General features: G+C 42.8%; 1 protein-coding gene across 42 annotated transcripts in view; it reads left to right on the top strand.

The window, feature by feature from the left end:
- Window positions 1–625: 625 nt before the first annotated feature.
- Window positions 626–25,001, top strand: part of STN1 (STN1 subunit of CST complex) — a 62,599-nt gene continuing 38,223 nt past the window's right edge. For 12 of the 42 annotated variants that reach the window (XR_011997564.1, XR_011997563.1, XM_072739909.1 and 9 more), the window contains exons 1-7: window positions 955–1,141; window positions 1,338–1,532; window positions 3,251–3,364; window positions 9,532–9,627; window positions 17,259–17,327; window positions 22,510–22,677; window positions 23,385–23,499. Coding sequence is in view for 37 of the 42 variants with exons in the window: in XM_072739909.1 (XP_072596010.1) it covers window positions 1,400–1,532; window positions 3,251–3,364; window positions 9,532–9,627; window positions 17,259–17,327; window positions 22,510–22,677; window positions 23,385–23,499 (695 nt within the window). In the remaining 5 variants the exon portion in view is untranslated. Of the gene's footprint in view, window positions 755–788; window positions 1,142–1,337; window positions 1,533–3,250; window positions 3,365–9,531; window positions 9,628–17,258; window positions 17,328–22,509; window positions 22,678–23,384; window positions 23,500–25,001 lie in introns of those variants that run through there. The other 30 variants (XR_011997567.1, XM_072739922.1, XM_072739916.1 and 27 more) reach the window with 19 other exon arrangements.

Below are 25,001 nucleotides of genomic sequence, written 5' to 3'. Positions count from 1 at the left end.
TTTAAATTAGGACCAATGGAGACAAGCACCATCAAGGCAGCCACGATTTATCAGAATGCCAGTTTTTCAAAATTCTCAAGTGTACAACACTCCAGAGTGTAGACCGAATAGGAGGAAAAGAAACGAAATTTATTGTCATGATCCTGTCGGGGTAAACCTTGGGTAGAGCCAAGTCCTCACCTTCGCTCAAGGGCTCACCTTTAGATGGAGACGTTATCTCCCGGGGAGACCAGAGAACCCGAGGGTGCGTGTGCACGTGTGTGTATGAGCAGCTCGCTCACCAAGTAGAAATCAGCACTTACAATATGCCGCAGGGTAATCCTGCTCTTGGTATTGCGTTTTTTTATTCGTTCATTTAATATCGAGTATGTCAGGAACCAAGCCCCACTTCTCCCCTCCTCCTCCAACCCCTCTCCACGCAAGAACCAGTCCCAAGGCCCTGGGGGTCCTGACTCGGCGTCCTACCACTAGCGGGGAACAGGGTGGGAGGGAGACTCGGAAGACGGGGTTTGGGCGGCAGGGACGGCAGGGTCGGGCAGCAGGCCTCGGAAGCCTGGGCTCGCTCGGGGCTCCAGCGGAAGCCCGGGAAGGCCGGGCGGAGGGAGCGCGCAGCACCGCGCGGGCCAACACGCACCGAGGCAGCTGCGCCGCCACCTGCCCGAGGCTGGGGGCGGGGCCTCGCGGGGTGGGCGGGGCCTCGCGGGAGCCGCGGCGAGGCGCCTGCGGCCGGGAGGGGCGGCCGGGGCCGGGAGAGGTGGGTTGGCGGCGGCCCGGGGGCGGAGGCGACCTGGGCCCCGCGCACCGCGGCCTGCGAGCGCCGGAAGGGCCGGGCCTGCGCGCTCCCGGGGGTCGGGGGCTGGGGGCGGGAGCGCGGCGGGAGGGGCTTCGAGCGGGTCTGCTTTTCGTTTCCGTTTTCCTCCTTTCCCCAAGCTCATCCCCAGACCGGAAGGTGCCGGGGCCGAGCGGCGCCCAGGCCCACCCGCCCTGAGCCGCCGGAGTTGGGCCACGAGGGCGCCCGCTCCTCCCTGGACCCCGCCCATCAGCGGCTCAGGGTGCGCGTGTCTGGACGTATCTCCCGCAGGTGCAGAGTGAACGTGCAGGCGTTTTGAAGCTGGTGCCTTGGGGAAGGAGAAACACGCTGGTGGGCAGAGATTCCAGAGGGAGAGCCCTGAGGAGCGCCTCGGTGCCTCGGGCCCGTGGCGTGATCTTGTCGGGCGCGGGACCCCGCGGCTTACCCCTCCCAGCCTTCCGCACAGCCGCCCCAGCAGCCTCGGGGCCGTGCCAGTTTCACCGCTTTAAACGCTTTGCATCCTGATATTTTTCTGTCTCCCCTCCAGATCCTCGACGCAGTGACGCAGAGCCTTTCAGGGTTGGCTGCAAGCCAAAGCCCAGCCTCCCGATGCAGTCTGAATCCAGCCAGTGTGAAGAGGAGCCCCCTTCCCTCCTGTGGGGTTTGGATCCGGTATTCTTAGCCTTTGCAAAACTCTACATCAGGGATATCCTGAACTTGAAGGAGTCCCGCCAGGTACAAGGTATGTGGCTGGTGAGCTTGGAGGTTGCCCAGTGCTGCACCTGCCTGCACCTCCCTGCACCTCACCCTTGTTTCTTCAAAGCTGCACAAAGCCGGGGCATAAGTGGCTTTCAGGAGAGCCTTCTGTGCTGCCTGCTCTGAAAATGACCTAGCGTGGACTCTCGAATGAGTTCATTTCTGTGCAAGTTAAAAAGCCTAATTCTTACTTTTTTTTTTTTTTTTTTTAAAAATACATGCTTGGAGAAGTAACCTTTGTACCCAGGAATGTTTTTGTCTGCGGTTGAGGTCTTTCATATTTTAATATGCTCAGTTGTTTTTCTTTGGGACAGCTCTTGGTGGAAAGAAAGCTCACTGGACCAGATGTCTCTAGGCCTTATTCCCTGGCCTGGGCATGTGACTCACCTGTAAAGCTTAGGTGTCTTCTTTGTAAAAGTGGGGATTAACCAGGTCTGATCTTTTCTTTCTTTCCTGAGAGACACACACAGAGAAAGAGAGAGGCAGAGACATAGGCAGACAGAGAAGCAGGCTCCGTGCAGGGAGCCCGATGTAGGACTGGATCCTGACTCCAGGATCAGGCCCTGGGCCAAAGGCAGGCGCGAAATCGCTGAGCCACCCAGGCGTCCCAGGTCTGATTTTCTTATGGGGTTTTGTTTTGTTTTCATTTTTTTTTTTTTTTAAAGGTGACCTTTTTTTTTTTTTTTTTAAATTTTATTCATTCATGATAGGCACACAGTGAGAGAGAGAGAAGCAGAGACACAGGCAGAGGGAGAAGCAGGCTCCATGCACCGGGAGCCCGACGTGGGATTCGATCCCGGGTGTCCAGGATCGCGCCCTGGGCCAAAGGCAGGCGCCAAACCGCTGCTCCACCCAGGGATCCCCTTGTTTTGTTTTCAATTAATCAGAACCAAGTTATAAACTTCCTGAGAGGAAAGATGTCATCTGCCTTATTCAGCTGTGTAATTCCAGTGCTTAGAACAGTGCCTGGCATGTAGTGAGCCCTCAAAAAAAAAAAAAAAAAAAAAGAAAAGAAAAGAAAATGGTAGTTGGGCAGCAAAGCATTATAAATAAATGTAAAATTAAAGAAAACTGTGTATTTTAAAGTGTTGGTTACTAAAGATAGGTTATTCATACCTAAAAATATAACAAATATAATTTGGGGTAGATTTAAATAATTCACATAGCTGTGTATGGATCTTCACTTTACTGTGTTATATGAGAAGTTTGGTTAAACTCTGCCGTTTTGAATGAATAGCAAGGAGTGAGTCAGAAGTAGTCAAGAATCTCAAATATGCACAGTTTTAATGAAAGGATGTTTTATGTGTTTCCAGTTCTATGTACAAATATATTTGGATGACCTTATTCTAAAGCCTTTTATGCAGATTTTTCACCACACCTTGGTTTTCCTAATTATTGTTGGAAATGGTCTGGTTTTGTTCTTTTCTTGGAACGCAGTCGTCCTCCCCCACAGTTGTCCATTTTCCAGAACAGGCGGATATTCTTCATAGCTCATCTCTGGAAGAAAGTAATTCACACCAAATGCCAGCCTTGCATTTGAAAGAAGGTCTTAATGAAGGTGCTCAAGGAAATTTCAGGACATGATAGGGACTTAACACTTCCTGTGGATGAAGTACTTTATGATGTATTAACAGCAAATCAAGGAAACCTGATCCTGATGGTCTTTGCTGTAACACTGATATTCAGATGTGATTTTGTTGCCAGGTGGACTAGGGAGACTCTTGACCCTGAGGCCTCCATCCAGCCCTTCCCAGGGATATTGCCAGAGGTTCTTGATCTCATTGCAAGAAAGAATTCAAGGAAAGACCAGACATAAAAGTTGAGTGGTGCAAATCGGAAAGGTTATTAAAGTGAGAGTACACCCTCAGCAAAGAGGGGGACAAACCCTAAGAGACTTTTAACTGTAGGAATCAAACAGAGGGTTGCTATTGGGGAGGTAGGTGGGAGGGTGGGGTAACTAGGTGATGGGCATTCAGGAGGGTGTGTGATATAATGAGCACTGGGTGTCGTATGCAACTGATGAATCACTGAACTCTACGTCTGAAGCTAATAATAGACTCTATGTTAATTAATTGAATTTAAATAAAATAATTTAAACAAAGAGTGTACTTCAGATGTGAGAGCAGGTGAACTCAAAGGAGAGTTGCACCCTAGGTTTTGAGTTCCTGTCTTTTAGACAGCTAATTAGGGGATGGAACATTTATTACTCGAGGAAGGAGTTTTTTTGGGGGAGCAGGGTTTTATGCCTTTTCTCCCTTCCTTGGCCAGGGTTTTTGACCTTCTTTGTCTGGAGCCTGTTTGGTGTGATGTAGCCTCGTGTGACTTTGTTTTTGGAGTACTGCCAGGACCCATCTCTGACCTTCCCCCTAATAGTTAGCCATGACTCCCCCTTTGCTGGCCTCCAAGCATCCTGTTAACAACCTAACTGCTGACTCTTAACAGTTTTTAAAATGAAGCATCATGGTTGAAGCAGACACCAACCATAATTTCATGAGGGAGATCCTCTTTAGATTATACTGTAAGGCTCTAAGGGGTGGAAATTCCCCTTGTCTCGGTTCTTATTTTTGTGTTGTGTTTGGTTTGGTTTTGAGGCTAAGGGCTGTCCATGTCTGAAAGAACAGCCACATGATTAGAGGACTGGGATTTCCAACCAGGTGACATCAGCCCAACTCCTTAGGAAAGGAGAGGTGCTGGAGATTGAGTTGAAGTGTGGCCAATGGTTCAGTCATGCCTGCATAATGAAACCCAAATAAAAACTCTGGACAGGGATGCTTGGGTGGCTCAGTGGTTTAGCCCCTGCCTTTGGCCCAGGGCATGATCCTGGAGTTCCGAGATCAAGTCCCACATCAGGCTTCCTGCGTGGAGCCTGCTTCTCTGTCTGCCTGTGTCTTTGCACCTCTCTCTCTCTCTCTCTCTCTCTCTCTCTCTCTCTCGATCATGAATAAATAAATAAAATCTTAAAAAAAAAAACCCAAAAAACCTCTGGACACCAGGGCTCAGGTGACTTTTCCTGGTTGATAATCATACATTGATTTGTCAGGAGGGTAATGTGTTCTGTGGATGTGGAAGCTTTGTGTTTGGACTTTCCCAGGCCTTGTCTGATGTATCTCTTTAGATAGTCCTGATTTGTACCCTTTATTGTAAAACTGTAGTCATAAATCTAGTACCTTTCTGAGTTGTGTGCCATTCTAACAAATTATCAAAGCTGAGAGATTTAAGGACTCTTCGAATTTGTAGCCAGTTGGTCAGAAGTGTGGGTGGCCTGAGAACACCCAAATTTAGGGCCACTGACTAAAAGAGCAATTTTTTGGGAAACCGTGCCTTTAACTTGAAATTTGACCTTACTCTGCATGTTTACCATCAGAATTGCCTTGCAAAATGGTTGCAAAATGTCAGCTCCTTTAAATTAATCCGCAAATTTATGTTTACACTAATAAATACTTGAAGTTTGTAGTGGTAGTGGTGGTGGTGTTTATAGGTTTTAGCGTCTTTTTTTAAAAGATTTATTTATTTATTTTTGAGAGACAGTGAGTGAGTGTTGGGGAAGGAGCAGAGGGAGAGAATCTTAAGGTAGACTTCCCCTGAGTGTGGAGCCCGACAAGGGGCTCAGTTTCACGACCCACGAGGTGATGACCTGAGATGAAATCAACAGTTGGCTGCTTAACTGACTGAGCCACTCAGATGTCCTAGTTTTGGGGTCTTTTTGGCTTTATCTTCTTGTTTATCACATACAGCAATACTCTTTATTATTCTAAATATCCCTGTCAGACTTGAATAATGGGATAACTATTATCTGTTGTTTAAGTCAAAATATAATACATATATGTTATGTAATTCTAGAGGGTCCGATGAAGAGGAAATAGTGTATTCATAAGAGTCATATTAAAAGTAGTATCTTAGGAATTTGAATGCTGTTGGACATCAATTAAATAATGGCAGTTAGACTAAAAAGATATAAAATTACTTTAAAAAGAGAAAACAAGGGTGCCTGGGTGGCTCATTTGGTTAAGCGTTTCCCTTCAGCTCAGGTAATGATCCCAGGGTTCTGGGATCGAGCCCTGCATTGGGCTCCCTCCTCAGTGAGGAACCTACTTCTCCCTCTCCCTCTGCCATTCCCCCTGCTTGTGCTCTCTCTCTAATAAATTTTTAAAAATCTTAAAAAAAAAAAAAGTGAAAATAGGCGACTGTCTTGCTATGGTGGTGGCTGTTCAGGGATGGGCTGCTGTGAAAGCTGCATCACACAGTGTGTAACCCTGGATCCCTGAACCCTCCTGGCATGACCCTCCTTCCTGGGACCTGATGGTCAGCACCTGGAACAAAGGCAGCTGAAGCAGAAGGACTGCCTGGGGAAGGCCGGCAGCTCCAACTCCTCCTCAGCCAGTATCTGTTATCTTGGTTATTTTCTCTTATCTTTCTTTCAGTCGGTGGAGCCACCTTCCATATATATATATATATATATATATATATATATATATATATATATATATATATTTTAGCTCTTTTGTCGTGGGAGAGAATCTTGTTGATAGAAGGAAGTGGTCCTCTCCAGTTCTCATCGTGCCTCCCACCGTAGTGTTGTTGCTTGTGCTTCTGAGACTGTGGTTCATGTTGCTCTGTGCTTAGGGAAGTGTCCACTCTAGTCCCAAGCAGTGTGTTTCCTCCTCACTTGATTTTCTCTGAATGTTTTGATTCAAGCCATGTGTTATTTTCTTCTGAATTCGTTTTCGTTGTTCAGAGATGCTTTTTTTAAAAAAAAAAAAAAATTATTTATTTGAGAGAGAGAGAGAGTGCGCGCGAGAAGGAGGGGGGAGGCAGGATCCCCACTGAGCCGGGAGCCCTACATGGGGCTCAATCCCAGGACCCTGGGATGGTGACCTGAGTTGAAGGTTGACACTTAACCAACTGAGCCACCAGGTGCCCCCAGAGATGCTTTTGAGATATTTTCTGCATCAATCACTTGAGATTAGAAGGATTTTTTGCATCTTTGAGTGTCTGACCTTGAAGGTGAGCCATTGTCACTCTAGAAGATAAAGTTTAGGGGGCTACTTTTTCTCTACTTTTTTTTTTTAAGCAAGTCTGTTGTGTCCTCAAGTAAAGACCTGTTCACATTTTCATTGAATGGCCCAACCCAGTTTTTAACGTTGCAGGATTGGCCTCCATCACAGGTGACTTGACTTTACTGGCTTCTGTCATTAGTCCAGTCTTGTCCAGTCTTATCACTTTTTTGTATGCTTCAACCCGGGCAGAGCACCTTTTGGCTAGCTCTTTTCCCATTCTCAAACGATATCGGCTCTTTACAAACACCATAGCAGCACATACCAGGGTGTCCTAGGGAAACCCAGAGAATCCTGGGACTGTGTCAAGTTTTCAGACGTCACCAGCAGAGCACCCCGTAGTGGGTCTAGAACCAGCTGGAGAGACATTTCAGGGGCAGGTACTGGGCTCCCCAGTGGCTCCCAAGGATTCCACAGTTTTGCTTCCTACTACTAATGTCCTGGGGGCCGTAACTGACCATATGGAACCCTGTAGAGTGTTCTGTCTCTAATGCAAACAAATGCCTGGCAACCAGGACAGACCATTGAGATGGGGTCAAGGAAGGCCAGTCAGGTTCCAGAAAACAGTTCTTTCTAACTTTGCTCTGCTCAGTGCACAAACAGAAAGTGTTACTACCTGTCCAGTGCATTTAGGGAAGCAGAAAGGGCTGGCTGAAACCAGAGAACAGCCTGGAGCTGAGGCCACTCCAAGCCCCACCTGGTCCTACAGCAAAACAAAGCAGTGCCATGTCATAGCTCTTTGCCTGCTAGCATGGCAGGGCATGGTGCCAGGGTATACTTCAGTAGAGGACCCTGTGCCCACATCCCTAGATGAGGCTTGTTCTCCCGATTTAAACTTCCTTCTGAGGCTGTGTGATGTCACCTCCCGCCGTGTCTCTGGTCTCCCTGTTTTCCAATTGATCACATCCTTCTGCAGCTGTGATCGAGGGAATGTAACTGCTGAAAACTAGCTCGTGATTGGCATATTATGGAGTTAATAATATGAAATAATAAATAAATAAAAGTATATATACTTTATATAGCATAATATACTGTAATGAATAATAAAAGTGTATAAATAAAAAATATATAAGTATAAACATTTATTTATATAAGTGTATATATATATACATATATATATGTATACACACATAAAAATAAAATAACTTCTTTCTGCTACTGGGAAGTCTGAACTTGTCTGCAGAGGTCCTGTAGGGCTCTCCCTCTGAAGTCACCCTTTTTCCTTTGTGTTTGGCCAGTGCAGGGAGGCAGGGGCAGAGGCCCCAAGGGTCTCATCATCAAAGGTAGTAACTAAAGGACCCGGATATCAGTCATAAGAACTCAGGAGAAGTCGATCCAAACTGTCTTGCTCTTAAAATTTCATGGCTTTTCTGTGGAGCCAGTTTGTCCCCACTCAGCCTAAGTGTTCCTGGAAGAGGGTGACCCTCCTTTGAGGGTGAGAGTGACTCCGGCTCCTTCCCTTGTGTGGCCCCCCACCACGCCTCCTTTGCTCTGCGCATGGTCTCTAATCCACTAAATCATCTTGAGAAGGATGCTCTGCCAGGGAGAGGGCCCTCCTTTAGGCTGAATTTGCTACCATTTTTTCCTTCCAAGCACATCTCACTCTCTAGCATCTCCAGCTGACTGAAGCTCAGAGCCTCCTTATCCATCCTCTGAGACTTGTCATGAGTGACTAGTCCTCAGCCCCTTTAGCCACATGGGGTACAAGAGAGCTGTCAGTGGAAGCCAGTCTGGGGGTTTTGAAGGGCCTCAGGGTTCAGCCCACAGGTCTGTCCCACCCCCCAGCCCCATGGATATGGAGGAGAGAGGCTCTGACCAGGCTTGGTGGGGAGGAAGAATGTGGCCAAATGTCTATGCTCATGAATGTTTGTTTACAGTTTAGATCTTTATGTAAAAAGGAAATTGCCATTTAAACAGTTATAGTGTCTTTCTGAAAGTAAAGAATTTGGCCCTCATAGGGGGAAAAAACAGGCTGGAGAGGATTTTAGTCTGGATTCATTAGCTATAAGAGATACATGCACATACAAGTATTTTAGGCCAAAATAGTAAGGATGTTAGGGGGCTGCAGACAGGAAACTCTGCAGGAGTCAGGACAGCCCTGGGACCTGAAGTTGGAGTTAGGAACTCACTGCAGCCAGGAGTCCCTGTGTCCCTTCGCAGGTCCAAAAAAAGGCCTCTGAGTATTAGTGTAAAGTTTCTCTTCTCAGGTTTCTCCTCTGGCAGGAACCTGCCTGTTGGCATCTGTCCTCTGGGTTTTGAAAATAGAGTTTTAAAAAAGAGGAGCTTTGGGGGCACCTGGGTGCCTCAATTGGTTAAGCATCTGACTTTTGGTTTCGGCTCAAGTCATGATCTCATGGGTTGTGGGATCGAGGCCTGCATCAGGCTCCATAGTCAGCAGAGAATCTGCTTGAAGATTCTCTCCCTCTGCCCCTCCTCCCATTCACTTGCCCACGCACACACTCACTTGCGCACTCTCTCTCTATAAGATAAAGCTTTAAAAAAAAAAGAGAAGTTTTTGAGTTGTTATAATTTGCTGGCTCCAGAGAGCAGTGTTTTATAACCTAATTATCTTCTCTTTAAAAAAAAAAGTCATTGCTCATTCATAGAAATGATGACTGGTGTCCTAGAAAAGCATTAGTAAAAAAGTCAAAGATACCTTTCTTGTGATTTCCTCTCTTTCTTTTGCAGTCCCTCAAAATAGATTTGGTCTCATAATCTAATGACTGTTTTTAAGCCCCTTGTGAGAGGTCGACAAGGAGGCACCTTTCATTTTCGCTAGTGGAAAGAAGATTAACCAAATCTAGTTGGATAATGGTTTTCTCTGTTCTGCATTAGTACATACTTCATTAAAGCCCAACTTTCTACTTCTGACTGAATTTCTTGGGGCCTGCCATTTGTAAAGGACTGATTTTTTTTTTTTTTAAATTTCAGGTGTATTTTTTTACAATGGGCATCCAATAAAGCAGGTAGAGATCTTGGGAACTGTAATTGGAAGGAGAGAAAAAGATGCTTTCTACAGTTATGGAGGTAAGAGCAATTGTGCCTTGACATTGAGTGTATGTGGAAGCACCTCACTTTGCATTTGAAGCAGCCCCAGCCTTTGAGAGCAACTGGGGACTGTCAGAGAGCCCATACACTTGTCCTTTATCATGGGCCCCTTGGAGCCACTGACATGGACTAAGTGTAAAATGAAGCAAAAGGTAGGAATGACACTGATGAATACTGTCAAGGGACAGCTGATGGAGAGTTAGGAGGTAGAAGAATTAAAATATGACAGTCTAGGATTTCTGGTGGACCAGGGACAGACACCTGGTACCTGAGGCGGTAGCTATAAATAGCAGTGAATGGTAGCAGATGTTTATATTGATACCTTTAAAATTAAAAAGACCAGATTAGGGATCTCTGGGTGGTGCAGCAGTTTGGTGCCTGCCTTTGGCCCAGGGCACAATCCTGGAGACCCGGGATCGAGTCCCACGTCGGGCTCCCGGTGCATGGAGCCTGCTTCTCCCTCTGCCTATGTCTCTACCTCTCTCTCTCTCTCTCTCTGTATGACTATCATAAAAAAAAAATTAAAAAAAATAAAGAAAAATAAAATAAAAAGACCAGAGTAATGTTAAAGAAGACTCTTCAAGAAGACAGGGAGGTATGAAAAATAATTGATAAGATCTATATCCAGAATAGTATTTTTAAAAAGCTTTTTGGTACTTGGGTAAATACGCATTATCAGGAAACTTCCCTTCCCTCATCATGGTGGAAACTAAATAAAGGATTTCTACAATTTGGACACCAGCAGTTAGTATTGTGAGTCTTGATTTTTTTTTTTTTTCATGGAGTTTAACGTAAGCATTTTATTCCGTTGCCTGGTGCAGCTCTTAGAGTCTCTGCAGTTAAGAGGACAAGCTAGGTATCTTGTGGGAAGCTTAACTTTGGATTCCAAGCCTTTGCTGTAACTGACATTGTTGCTTTCTGTTGTGTTGCCTTGGATTTGTGTTCTCACTCTACTGTGGAAAGGTAGAGGCCGTTGAACTAAGGGATCAGGAACATTTCACTGGCAGTCTGTGTGTGACAGATAAGGTATAGTATAGATGCAATGTCATTGCATTTCTTCAACATGTATTCATTTTCCTGAAGATGATTGTCTTGTGCTTATAAAATAACATGTGAGGGACGAGGTTGCCCGCGCTGCCTTCTTCTCCTTAGCATATGTTTTTTAAAACTCTAAAATAGATCATCTTGTCAGGCATCCCCTCACTGAATCTCTTCTCTGCTTTATTTTACCAACGGTATCGGTTCTGTTTCTCTCCAGGTAATTCAATAAGTATTCAGCAGTTTCCTCTAGCATACTCAGCTGTGGGCAAGTACATTTTCTATAGTATAACAAAGTACTTCCTCTCTAAATACCAGTGATGAAGTAATAATTTCAGTTAACAAAGCACTTTTACATGTGTAATTTATAGTGTTATTCTCCTCCTAATGTTTTGAACTAGAAAGGACAGAGGTTCTTTACATTTTGTAGACAAGGAAAATAAGGCTCAATCACTTGTTCAGGGTTCCACTGATGGAGGTTAATGGTTTATAGGCCCAATCTATTTATTGATTCCATTGTGCTGTATAGTCTCCATATAACTCAGTTAGGTTTTTCTCTCCCCCATCACCTCACCACTCATCTGTCACCAGAAATTAACTTCATCTGTATAAAGGTTTTGTTTTTGTCTTTGCTGGGGACAGTATATTTTATTGATGGCACATAACAAGGTAGGGCTCCCCAAGCCCCCTCTTTTCAGGGGGTCTGGGATGGAAACTGTTCAGGTTAGGAGATTCTCAGTATATTGGGGGATGAGTTGGGGTAAGGATTCCGCAGCAGCTGAGGGCCTCTCTCTTTCTCTTGCTATCACTGGGACTTGCTATCACGTGGTCTTCTTGGAGGCCATATGGACTATAAGGCTCACCACCTGGTTGTTGTAGACAAATTGATTGTTGTACCAGGGAATGAGCTTGACAAAGTGGTCATTGAGGGTAATGCCAGTCCCATCATCAAAGGTGGAAAAGTAGATGTCCCTGTTAAAGTCACAGGAGACAACCTGGTCCTTAGTGTACCCCAGGATGACCTGAAAGGGACTCTCTGATGCCTCCTTCACCTTCTTGATGTCATTATATTTGGCAGCTTTCTCCAGGCAACAGTTCAGATCCACAACTGACACATTAGGGGTGGGGACACGGAAGGCCATGCCAGTGAGCTTCCTCTTCAGCTCAGAGATAACCTTGCCTATAGCCTTGGCAGCACTAGTAGAAGGACAGATGGTGTTCTGGGCAGCCCTTCAGCTATCATGTCACAGCTTCCCAGAGGGGCTGCCTGTGGTCTTCTGGGTGGCAGTGATGGCACAGACTGTGGTCATAAGTCCCTCCACAATGCCAGAGATGAATTGTCATGGATGACCTTGGCCAGAGAGGCCAAGCAGTTGATGGTATAGGAGGCACTGCTAACAATATTGAGGGAGTTGTCCTACTTCTTCTGGCTTATGCCTATCACAAACATGGGCCCATCATTAGAAGGAGCAGAGATGGTGACCCTTTTGACCCCATGTTGCAGTTGAGCCCCAGCCTTCTCTATGGTGGTGAAGACCCCAGTGGACTTCACTCAGTACCAGCATTGCCCTATTTGATATTGGTGAGATCTCACTCCCGGAACGTGGAGATGGGTTTTCCATTGATGACAAGTTTCCTGTTCCCAGCCTTGACCGTGCCATGGAATTTGCCACAGTGGAATCATATTGGAGTATGTAGACCATGGGGTCATTGATGGTGACAGTATCTACTTTGCCAGAGTTAGAAGCAGCCCTGGTGAGCAGGAGCCCCAAACGGCCAAATCCACTTACTCTGACCTTGGCAGTCATGTCTCAGGGATGCAGCTGGCACTATACCAGAAGATGCAGCTGTCTGTCAAATAGGGAAGAGCAGAGAGCCCATCTCGTTTTTGATTTTCCGTTTTTTTTAGGTCACGTGAAAGAGGCTGTTTGAGGATGTTAGTCCTTGCCCTAAAACCAGGCAGGTACTGTCCCTGTGACCTCAAGGGGCTTCACTCAACCCCTTTTCCCATTATAAAAAGATCAAGGAAATCTGTTTGATTCTTCCCCAATAAATGTTCTCTTTAGGGTGGATGTTAAAAGAACAGGACACATCTGTGGGCAATGGGAAAACAAAGCATCTGAGGGTTGGAGTAATTGAGAGTAGGAGGAACTTTCATTCTTGTGAGGCCTATTCAGGGGAGAACTGCACCCTCTCTGCTATGTTCAGGGCCACCTGCCAAGTGGCCACTCCTTGCTGTCCTGGGTCCTGCTCCACCTGACTCACCACAGGCCTGTCCTGGGGATGTTTCCTGTTCCCACTGACTCATTGCATGGCTGAGACAAAAGGCCAGTGGCCCCAGCATTGCTGCCCGACTGGGGAGGGTGTTGTGCCACCCTGCAAGGGTGCTCCTCTTCCGGGGCACTCCAGCAGCCGGACCTTGGCTGCCAAGGCACAGCACCTGCCAGGAGAGGTTATAGACCAGAAAGTTTTCAAGGGTTTGGTGGCAGCGCCCTGAGCACTCAAGAGCACTTGGCAGCAGCTCTATTGCAGACTTAGAATCCTGGGAGGCCACCTTCAATGTCCTCACATTTTCTAGAGCAATGTTTATGTGCTCATATTTTTTATTTTACGTGGTAAACCAAGACCTGGTAAACATTGACCAGAGAAGTAGTGTGCCTGGAGGTGCCAGAGTTTTTTCACTCAGAATGCCCTTATTGCTTTATTTTAAAATGATTTCCATTATAATACAAAATTTAAAACCAGAGAAAATTTTACTGAAGTACATAAAAGTCATGTGAAACCCTATAAATAAGATAAAAATAACATCAGTGTTTGGGTGAACATCCCTCTTAAAATTTTTTACTTGTTCTAATAATGGAAAAAAAATGTCTTATTTCCTTGTACTATTATGCATATTTCTTTTTCTTTAATATTTCTGAAATGAGGCTTACAGTTAGCATGTACATTCAGTGTGGCGTTCTTTCCCACACTCCAAAAAAAAAACCAACCTGCTATTATGGTTTCAATTTCTTAAACTCATTTGTGTCAAAATATGCTATTTAACATTTTACATAAATTAGATTATATATAAAACTTCTTTTTTAAAATGACAAATGGATATCTTTTAAGAGCAAGGAACCTAAGTCTTCATTATAACTTTATTCTCATATGGTATGTCATTGTAATTTATTTAATCAATTTTATGTTTAAGCATTTAGATAATCTCCAAATAACAGTATTATAAGCAATATTGCAACAGGTAGCCTCACATAAGATATATAAATCTATGTATTCTGTTCTTTTCCTTTAAAAATTCCATTTAAAAATTCAACACATTTCCAAATTTGCTCCTTAGAAATTTGATATGAATTTATACTCCCACTAACAGCATATGAGGGTATCAGTGTTTTTAATATTTGTTATTCTAATAGTTGAGAAATTATTTAAATTTGTTTTCCTGGTAACTAGTGAACTTAGTATACTGACACATGTTTATTGGCCATTTTATATCTTCTACGAATTATATTCTTTTTCTTTGCCATTTTTCTCTGGTGGTCTTGGCCTTTATTCATTTGTTGAGTGAGTGAGTTATTTATAGAATGGGGTGAGGGACAGAGAGAGAGGGAGAGAATCTCAAGCTGACTCCCCGCTGTGTGGGGACACGGGGCTCAATCTCACAACCCTGAGATCATGACCTGAGCCAAAATCAGGAGTCGGTTGCTTAACTGACTGAGCCACCCAGGCGCCCCTCTATGAGCTCTTTGATATATTAAGACGCTAGCTCTATCATTTGGAAAATTGCAGTATGGTATTAATTTTTAGTTGGTCATCTATATCAGACTTTTATTTATTTATTTTTTAAGATTTTATTTATTTATTCATGAGAGACACAGAGAGAGAGAGGCAGAAACACAGGTAGAGGGAGAAGCAGGCTCCATGCAGGGAGCCTGATGTGGGACTCGATCCCGGGTCTCCAGGATCAGGCCCTGGGCTGAAGGCGGCGCTAAACTGCTGAGCCCCCTGGGCTGCACTATATCAGACTTTTAAAAATGAGTTCTGATTTTCAGATCTGCTTAAAGAAGTCTCCCCCACACCAGCAATAAGCACAAGTTTCAAAAGTATTTACCCATATTTTCTTCTCATCCTTTTGAGTTTACCTGTTTTATATTCAATAAAATCCATCTAGGATTTATTTTATTTTATTTTATTTTATTTTATTTATTTTATTTTATTTTATTTTATTTTTTAATAATTTATTTTTTATTGGTGTTCAGTTTGCCAACATACAGAATAACACCCAGTGCTCTTCCCGTCAAGTGCCCCCCTCAGTGCCCGTCACCCATTCACCCCCGCCCTCCCGCCCTCCTCCCCTTCCACCACCCCTAGTTCGTTTCCCAGAGTTAGTCCTTATGTTCTGTCTCCTTTTCTGATATTTCCTACCCATTTCTTCTCCCTTCACTTCTATTCCCTTTCACTATTATTTATATTCCCCAAAAGAATGAGACCATATAATGTTTGTCCTCCTCCGATTGACTCATTTCACTCAGCATAATACCCTCCAGTTCCATCCACGTTGAAGCAAATGGTGGGTATTTGTCGTTTCTAATGGCTGAGTAATATTCCATTGTATACATAGACCACATCTTCTTTATCCATTCATCTTTCGATGGACACCGAGGCTCCTTCCACAGTTTGGCTATTGTGGACATTGTTGCTAGAAACATCGGGGTGCAGGTGTCCCGGCGTTTCATTGCATCTGTATCTTTGGGGTAAATCCCCAACAGTGCAATTGCTGGGTCGTAGGGCAGGTCTATTTTTAACTCCTTGCGGAACCTCCACATAGTTTTCCAGAGTGGCTGCACCAGTTCACATTCCCACCAACAGTGCAAGAGGGTTCCCCTTTCTCCACATCCTCTCCAACATTTGTGTTTTCCTGCCTTGTTAATTTTCCCCATTCTCACTGGTGTGATGTGGTATCTCATTGTGGTTTTGATTTGTATTTCCCTGATGGCAAATGATGCAGAGCATTTTCTCATGTGCGTGTTGGCCATGTCTGTGTCTTCCTCTGTGAGATTTCTGTTCATGTCTTTTGCCCATTTCATGATTGGATTGTTTGTTTCTTTGCTGTTGAATTTAAAGAGTTCTTTATAGATCTTGGATACTAGCCCTTTATCTGATATGTTATTTGCAAATATCTTCTCCCATTTTGTAGGTTGTCTTTTAGTTTTGTTGACTGTATCCTTTGCTGTGCAAAAGCTTCTTATCTTGATGAAGTCCCAATAGTTCATTTTTGCTTTTGTTTCTCTTGCCTTCATGGATGTGTCTTGCAGGAAGTTACTGTGGCCAAGTTCAAAAAGGGTGTTGCCTGTGTTCTCCTCTAGGATTTTGATGGAATCTTGTCTCACATTTAGATCTTTCATCCATTTTGAGTTTCTTTGTGTATGGTGTAAGATAACGGTCCAGTTTCATTCTGCATGTGGATGTCCAATTTTCCCAGCACCATTTATTGAAGAGACTCTCTTTTTTTTCCAGTGGACAGTCTTTCCTCTTTTGTCGAATATTAGTTGACCATAAAGTTGAGGGTCCACTTCTGGATTCTCTATTCTGTTCCATTGATCTATGTGTCTGTTTTTGTGCCAGTACCACACTGTCTTTTAGTATAAGAAGTATTCTTCTTGGCTTCTGCTTTCAACACAGGTTTAAACCAGCAGTAAAAAAATAAATAAATAAATAAAAAATTGCCCTATATTCTATTATTATGTGTGCATTTACAGCAGTCTGATGATTTTTTTAAAAAAGCATTAAGCCCACTGATCTCTTTTTTGAGTTTCTCAGAAATTAGACAAAGAGAAAAGACCTCTCATCCTATAGCAAACATCTTTAATTCCTCTGCAGTTATAAATCCAAGTGCAATGGGAATTCTTTGTGTGTGTGTGTAGTTTTTTGCGCTAGGGATAAAATAAGCCAAAATTATTTATGTGAGCAAGTTATTATTTTCCATTGTGAAAATAAAACTTTGCCCTTCTGCAGTATACTTGGCTTTCCTTACATCTCTTGCAGTGCTGGGGTCTGGGCAGAAGCTCATTCACAAACAGAAGTGTGGATCAGGAAATTTGGGATGCTTTGTCTTGGAAAGTCATTGAGCTGGTGAAGGAGTGGATGGTGACAGAAAGTTGCCTGCCCTCTGAGTGCCTTTCACCACAGACCCTGTTGATGAGCTCTTGTTTCAGGGTGGGAAAGCCAGGCTGATTTTGTTTCTTAGCATTCATTGAGATTTTTGTACTTAACTTCCTGATAACACACCGTTTTTAGGAGAGGCACAGACAGGAATCATCAGTACCCGAGGCAGGCTACATGAATGTTGACTTCCTTCTTTTAGGCTTGAATATTACACTGACCTGTGCAGACAAGCAGTTCCCATTGGAGTACCGGGAGAGGTTACTTCTAAAATTAGGATAGTTTTATAAGGGCTTTGCCCATCCACGCTGTTGAAAAATGTCATTTTTGGGTATGGCTGAATGCAATGACAATGTGCTAATTCACTAGCAACACCCAAATCTCTCTTCTATCCTTTTATGCTTCTCTTGCAGTGGATGACAGCACTGGAGTTATAAATTGCATCTGCTGGAAAAAGTCGAACAATATCGAGTCTTCATCAGGTACTTTTATTTGACACACTTCTTTACTTTTCAGCTAACTAGTGGCTTTTCCTCAAGGTGGCTCATCAAAACAGCTGTAAAGCTAAATTTTCATATTTGTCTACTGGTGAATTCTGTTGATCAATTTGAAGTGCTATACCCAGAGCTCTGGCTCCTCTGCAGACTGATGTCAGAGAAAAGCTAGTTGTGTTTCTCCTGTTTCTTTGGTGCTCACTTCCCCCTAAGCCTGCAGGAGTATGACTAGGTTGAGGAGAGTTTGAGCATTTTACTTTTACTGTGGTAGTTATTACAGAAGTCAAGATGTGATAGCTTAATTGTTGGTCAGGTCAGAATCCCCTTGATCCAGGCCTATCCCTTGACCAAAGAAGGGTTTGGAGACTTCCTCTTACATGATTGCCACTAGCATCTGTGCTACCAGGATTCAGACTTTCTGAAATCTCAAATACACCAGGAATTCTAAGGCTGATGAGATGGTAAGATAGGATTCCTTTGAAGTTAGCCATTGAATAATATAAACTGAGAAGAAACTTTAAAATTGTGTTTTGAACACATTGGCTATAATTGAAACAGTATTTGGAATTCCTTGAGTATATTTTAATAATTCTTAGGTAGTTTTTTAAGTTAAGTTTACAATAAAAAAAATATTGAGCAGTATTGGTGGTCATTTTTGACTCTAGAGAAGCTATAGCAACTGGGACCTTGTCTTTCTGTTTTACAACTTACACAGCATAGTGCCATGCACAATGGGGTCATTCATTAAATATTGTCTTCTGTAATATCTAACATCTAGCATCTGTCTCCTTGGTGATACATGGTATCTTTCCTCTTTGCCATTAACCTGCCAGAAGAATCTCAGCTTCCTACTTGGACTATCCTGATCAATGGAATACTCCTTTGCTTAATTTTCTCAGGCATTTACATTTAGAATCTGGCCATCAGTTGTATATAACTTCAGTATTCCATTTCTTAATTTGGGAATATCTTAGTCATTGGCACTGCTTTGTTCAGGGTGCTTTGTAGATTAAAAAAAAAAAATTAAGAGAGACAATAGGTTTTTTTATGCAGCTGTCTCTAGAAGCAAGAATAATAAACCTATAAGACAATCAGATATTTGAATTTTCACATATGTCTAGAGTATTAAAATCATTTGCAGATTTATCGTTTTTGTGTTGTCAAAACCTTTAATCAGAGAGTATTGTTTACATATATACTTGTTTCAGATCATGGAGCAGCAAACTTTCTGAATAGGGTTGGATAGTAAATGTTTTCTACTTTGTGGGCCATATGGTCTGAACCTCAGCTGCTCAACACGGGCATATTAACACAGGAGCAGTCATACACGGTACATACATGAATGGCATGGTTGAGTTCCAATAAAATTTTACAAAAACAGGTTGTGGGAAGATTTGGTCCATGGGCTGTAGCTTGCAGATTCCTGTTTTAGACATTGTTTTAATTTTCAAAATCAAAATCAGAATGATATTAGGAATATTATATAACTCTTATATTTAGTAATTTTTTGGATAAAATGGCTACTGAGAGTGAGATTTTTAAAATTCGTGTAAATAGATGAATAGATGAACAGTCACAGTAGGTAGCCTTAATTGGAAATTGCTTTGAGAATAAAAAGAGAGGGTAACAGTACAAGGAAAAAGCCCGAAAATGATTCTCGTCGCGTTATATATGAAGTGATATGTTAAAATTATTCCCAACTAACCCATTCTCTCCTTTTCATTTAATTGCCCTCAGTTTAAAAGCTTTGCGCTGGAACATGGCCAATGAAGACTAATTTTTTTTAATCAAAATTTAGTCTGAGTCAAAATCATGTTCCAGTCCGTTAAGGTATATAAGAAAATGCTATTAACTCCTATAAATGTCCTATTGAGTATACCATTTGGACTAGCTTAGGAGAAAAGTTAAGAAAGCTTGGCCTTTGATACTAGAATTTTAGAGGGCCTTTATCTTCCAGGGTGGAATAGGCTACTTAAGATGAAATCCTGTCAGGCTCCAGCCACTCATTATAGTCCCTAAATTACAGCTCGAGCCATTCTTTCAGCAGCTTGGCTCACCCTTGAAATGAAAGCTGGGCCTCATTCTCACACCAGGCCCCAGTCTGATCATTTCAGCGGTGCTGTAGGAAGCATTTATCATTACGTGTTTTGTTTTACTTTTTTTTATTTTTATTTTTTTAAAGATTTTATTTATTTATTCATTAGAGACACACGGAGTGGGGGGGAGGGGAGAGAGGCAGAGGGAGAAGCAGGCCCCTTGCAGGGAGCCCGACGTGGGACTCGATCCTAGGTCTCCAGGATCACACCCCAGGCTGCAGGCGGCGGTAAACCACTGCGCCACCGGGGCTGCCCTCATTACATGTTTTAAATTCACCCAAAGTACAAGAGGGCTTGAGGGCATAGGACAGATGGAATAACCTTTTAAAAAGTAATACTTGGGTATTTTCTGAAGAAACCTGGTAAGCTGAGTAACATAAATGCTGATGGTGTCTAGATTCCTGGGTGTTGGTTACTGGGTACACAGAATGCTCCATGTTCCCCAGGTTGGTGTTTCCCTTGGTAGAGTAGATGTGGTGAAAGAAAAGTAATGCCTTTGCACTTTATAAAGCCACAGTCATCTAAGCGATTAGATTAAAAAGCAGAAAATGTGATCAATAGACTAATAGATTTGTTCATTCATTATAGGAATGCTAGCATAAGACAAACCAGAAATAAGACAACAGTAGGAAATAAATCAGCATTTAACAAATATTGTTGGTTCAGGTAGATAAAGATATTTTTAAAAGAGGTAACTGTGATCCCTGTCTTCTAGCTTACGTGACGTAACCCAAAGATGGAGTTGTGTATTTACACAGTAAATATGGAGATTTTGTTTTGTTTTTTTTTTTTATAATTCAGTAACATTTATTTTACATAAAACAATTTTCAAAGGATACATTTAAAAACAATCTAGATACTGATTTTATTGCATTACAAAAATTGAGAGGCACAATTTAGTATTCAAATAAACTGTGAGGGGTGGAGGCGGGGCTTAAGATCACTACCGTGGTGTTCCTTAGTCACTTAAAGGCTCTGGGAAAAAGAGTCTTTAATGAGGCAGTAGTGCACTTCATTTAGTAGGAATAAATCACATAAAATATATACTTTTATATCAATCCCAGATCCCAGGATCACACCCTGAGTCAAAGGCAGATGCTCAACTGCTAAGCCACCCAGGCATCCTCTGTCTGGTAGTTTAAAAGCAAAAATAAAACGTCATGGAATTATTAGGTATTTTTTAGGGTGCTAAACATCCAAGTGACCAGAGGCAGTATAGGTGCTACAAGCATGCACACACTGCTGGCAACACCTTGTAAAAAAGAATGGTTTGGTGGGGTTTTTTTCTGGCAAACATTCTGACAATATGTAATGAACTGTAAACGTGTTTTTACTTTTCTATCCAGCAATTCCCAGTGAAAGACTCCTCCTAAGAAAACAATAATTTTATTTAGAGGGCATAATTATTCACTTTTACAAATAGCTGACATTTATGGAACATTTCCTGCGGATCTTGACATCATGCCATGCTTGTGATTTAAGGGTTAACTTAGATCTTGGGCAACCACTCTGTTTGTGAGGTGGACTGTCTTGTTACCCCCATTTCATAGCTGAAGAAGCCCTGGCACAGTGAGGTTAAACAGGCTGCCCAAGTTCATGTAGTTAATAGGAGGTGAGTGGAGATTGCAGCCAGGTCTGTCTGACTCCCATTACCCAAGTGTAGACCACTAAGCCCCATCCAGTGCAGGTGATTAAAGCCAAAAAAAAAAAAAAAATTACAAGAAGGGGGGAGAGTGGAATATTTAATGAGACCAGCTAAACAAACTGTCTCATACTGACATGAATGCTCCATGATTATTTAAAATGCTCAAGTTGTATGAATTCTTTGGATACATGTGTGTATGTGAGCTTGGGCCAGACAGAAAATCAGAACGTAGAATTGTTCACACACACTAGCTGTAACTGGAAAATATGTGTACACTCATGGGGCAGGCAGCAAAGAATAAAGAATAAGCCAGAAAGCACTGAAGTCAGAGATTGCTCGGGTTCAGACTACAGCTTTGTTACTAACTGGTTGTTTTACTTTGGGCAGGTTGCTTGACCTCTCTGTGATTCAGTAACCTCCTCTATAAAATGGGGCTAATAATAAACAGGTATACTTGTGAGGGTTAGATGCTCTAATACATTGTAGAGGCCTAGAACAGCACCTACAATATCTAATAATTGAGGCTGTGGTTATTAAGTATTTAATACAATTGAAATTAAACTTAAGTGATAGAAATTATTTTTTTTCAAAGGTTTTATTTTTATTTATTTGACAGAGCACAAGCAGGAGGAACAGCAGGCAGAGGGAGAGGGAGAAGCAGGTTCCCTGATGAGCAGGAGCCCAACTCAGGGCTCAATCCTAGGACCCTGGGATTGTGACCTGAGCTGAAGGCAGGTGCTTGACTGAGTCACCCAGGCCTACTGAAATTATTTAGAGTCGAATGTGCATTGGGTTATTTTCACCATGAAGTTGCTTAAGCTTATAGTTTTAAGTGATATGACAGTGTGTGTGTATGAGAGAGAGAGAGAGAGAGAGAGAGAGAGAGAGAGAGAGAGAAATTACCTCAGTTACCCAACAAAGATGAAAGGTGAGAGATTAGGTTGTTGAATACCTAGGTGGAAGATCAGCCTGAGGCACTTCCCCATAAACAGAACTGCATATGTAGATCTGGGTCCCCTTTTGTCCTATGCCAGACTTGTCTTCCTGCAAGGACACTTTGAAGGGTTGTTTAGAGCTGTTGCTACCAAACCCAGCTGAACTCATACATAATTCAGCTCAGGACCACGTAGAGCCCTTTGAATGCACTGGTAATGCAAGAGCAGGAGAGGAAATGTTGGAGCCATGCCAGAACTTTCTCACTTGGATTGCCAGGCCTCCTAGACTGTTCCCTTCACTCTACTTTTGAATAATTACAGCTTATGCCTTCTATTCAGCAGAGGATTTCAGAAGGTTGTGCAGATTCTGTACAGTAGAGCAACTAATCAGAAGTAGAATGAGTAGACGTCTTTTGTTGGTCTCACCCCAAAACTATCTCACAAATGTGGTGGGGTGATTGTGTTATGCATTGTCTCTTTTCTTTTGGCCCTAGCAACTACAGCTGCTCCAACTGCAGGGGAGCTGAGCTTAACCTCACAGCTTAAGAAGCTCCAAGAGACCATTGAGCAGAAGACAAAGATAGAAATTGGGGACATTATCCAAATCAGAGGTTATGTCCACACATACAGAGAAGAACGAGAGATTCGTGTCACTACTTTCTGTAAGCACAAATTATCTCTGCCAAAACTGGTGGTTACTCTGGGTGTGTGTCCAATGAACTCTGGATTAACTAAAAGTCAAACTGCTAAAAAGTTCAGATAAAAAGATGCAGCTCTTTACTGGAGAAAATTTTATTTCATAACATGCTTTCTTAACTATTTTGAAGAGGGTAACTAGAAATTGGGGAAGAAAGCAAATGATTTATTATATCAGGCAAATTTATTTGGGTAACATCAATGTTAAAAGTACTTTGAAGTTCTAAGTGTCAATCCATTTAGGGCAGAGTATATTCATATTCTTTAAAATGATGGAGATTTCTTGAGCACCACTGAGTCGTTAACTTTGAAGGAAAACAGCTTATTGGAAATGTGATAGTCCCACATCTCCTGAGTGATACGCTTTACAGTGCTCTGGCTGATTTTGGTTGGAAATCCCATGGATGGCCCCTGTTGTTTGCCATTGTAACAGATAAGTGAATAAGCAAATGTGCTTTCCCTGGTTCCAGTCTGTTCCTGGACAAACCTGTGATGCTTAGGGCATTGCATTCCCTCTCAGAGGATGACTGGGGAACCATTTAGTGCCTCTAGATGCATGACTCTGGGCACCCATAGGGAAAGAGACCCACTGGGTGCGTAGCAGCAATTTGGACATGGGAAAGAGCTGATCTCATTGTAATTTCTGTGGCATATTTTCCCCATGGCTTGTTAGATAAAGTGGATGATCCAGTGTGCAACATTCAAATTGCAAGGATGCTTGAGCTGCCCAGTATCTACAGGAAAGTTTATGACCAGCCTTTCCGCATCCCAGCCCTAGAGCAAGAAAGGTAAGTTATGGCCTCTGACTGTGAAAGATGTGATGATGGCAGTAAGGCCAGGCAGCAGGAGCCCAGATGCTGAGATGGGCCAGGGTTCAAATCCCGAACTGTCTGCATTCACTGAGCAGCTCTGGGCAAGCCCGTTTATTCCCTCTATGCCTTAGTTTTTATACCTGCAACATAAAGATAAAAGTAGTGCAGATATTCTCAGGATCTTGTGAGGAAAATGAATGTGTGATTGGAGTCCCTGAAAGAGTGCAGGGAGCAGAGAGAATATATTTGAAGAAATAAGGGATGAAGTTTTTCCAAGTTTGCTGAAAACTATAAATGCACAGATTCAAGAAGCTCAATGAGCCCCAAAGCAAGAAACCGAAAGAAAGCTGCCATGAAACATCACAATCAAAATACTATACTGTGACACATTATAACAAAAAGCCATAAAAAATGCTATCCATCATTCCCAACCAGGGATGATTTTACTCTTGGGGGCAGTGGTGGAAACAGGGAGTAAGAATATATGTGTGTTCATTAGTGTATATGTCAAAGGACTCAGGGGAGCCAGAAAACCAGCAATAGCCGCTAAGGGTGGGAACTAAGAGGATAGAAAGGAGACTTCACTCTGGACCCTTTAATTTTTTTTTAAAGATTTTAATTGAGAGAGAAAGAGTGCGTGCAAGTGGAGGGTGGGGAGGGGTTGAGGGAGAGGGAGAGAGAATCTGAACCAGACTCTGTGCTGAGCACAGAGCCCAACTCAGGGCTCCATCTCGCAACTGTGAAATCATGACCTGAGCCAGACAGCAAGTGTTGGACACTTAACTGACTGAGCCACCCAAGTGCCCACTTTAATTTTTCTAACATATATATATATATATATATTTCTAACATATATATATGTGTGTGTTAAAAAATATGTCATATATATATATATATATATATATGACATTCAAAAAATTAATGTTTAAAAAAACTCCAAACTGAGCACCCAGATGGCTCAGTCAGTTAAGCGTCTGCCTTCAGCTCAGGTCATGATCCTGGGGTCCTGGGATCCAGCCTCGCATTGGGCTCTCTGCTCCGTGGAGAGCCGCCTTGTCCCTCTCCCTCTGCCACTGCCCCCCCCCCCCGCACTTATGCATGCTCTCTCTCTGTCAAATAAAAAAAAAAAAACTTAAAAACAAAACAAAAAAAACACCCAAACTGTGGACCCATAGAAAGTAAAAAGTGGAAGTTCCCCATTTTCCTGTCTCCTGCCTCAATAGCATTCCCCAGAGGTTCCCACCATTCATAGGTTGATGTGTATCCTTTTAGACATTTTTCTTCTCTGCATATATGAGCATAAATATTCACCCATGTATTTTGTGGGTTGTCATTTCCTTTTTAATAATGGGAACTTAACCTTATGTGCTATTCTGCAACTTGACATTTTTTTCAAAATCTTTAATAAATATTATAGCTCCTGTAGTCCTGCCTCATCCTTTTAAATGACCACTCAGTGCTCATTGTATCAATTGCCC

Source organism: Vulpes vulpes, chromosome 15, assembly GCF_048418805.1.
Source record: "Vulpes vulpes isolate BD-2025 chromosome 15, VulVul3, whole genome shotgun sequence".
Taxonomy (NCBI): Eukaryota; Metazoa; Chordata; class Mammalia; order Carnivora; family Canidae; genus Vulpes; species Vulpes vulpes.
This window is presented reverse-complemented; position numbering and strand designations above follow the sequence as displayed.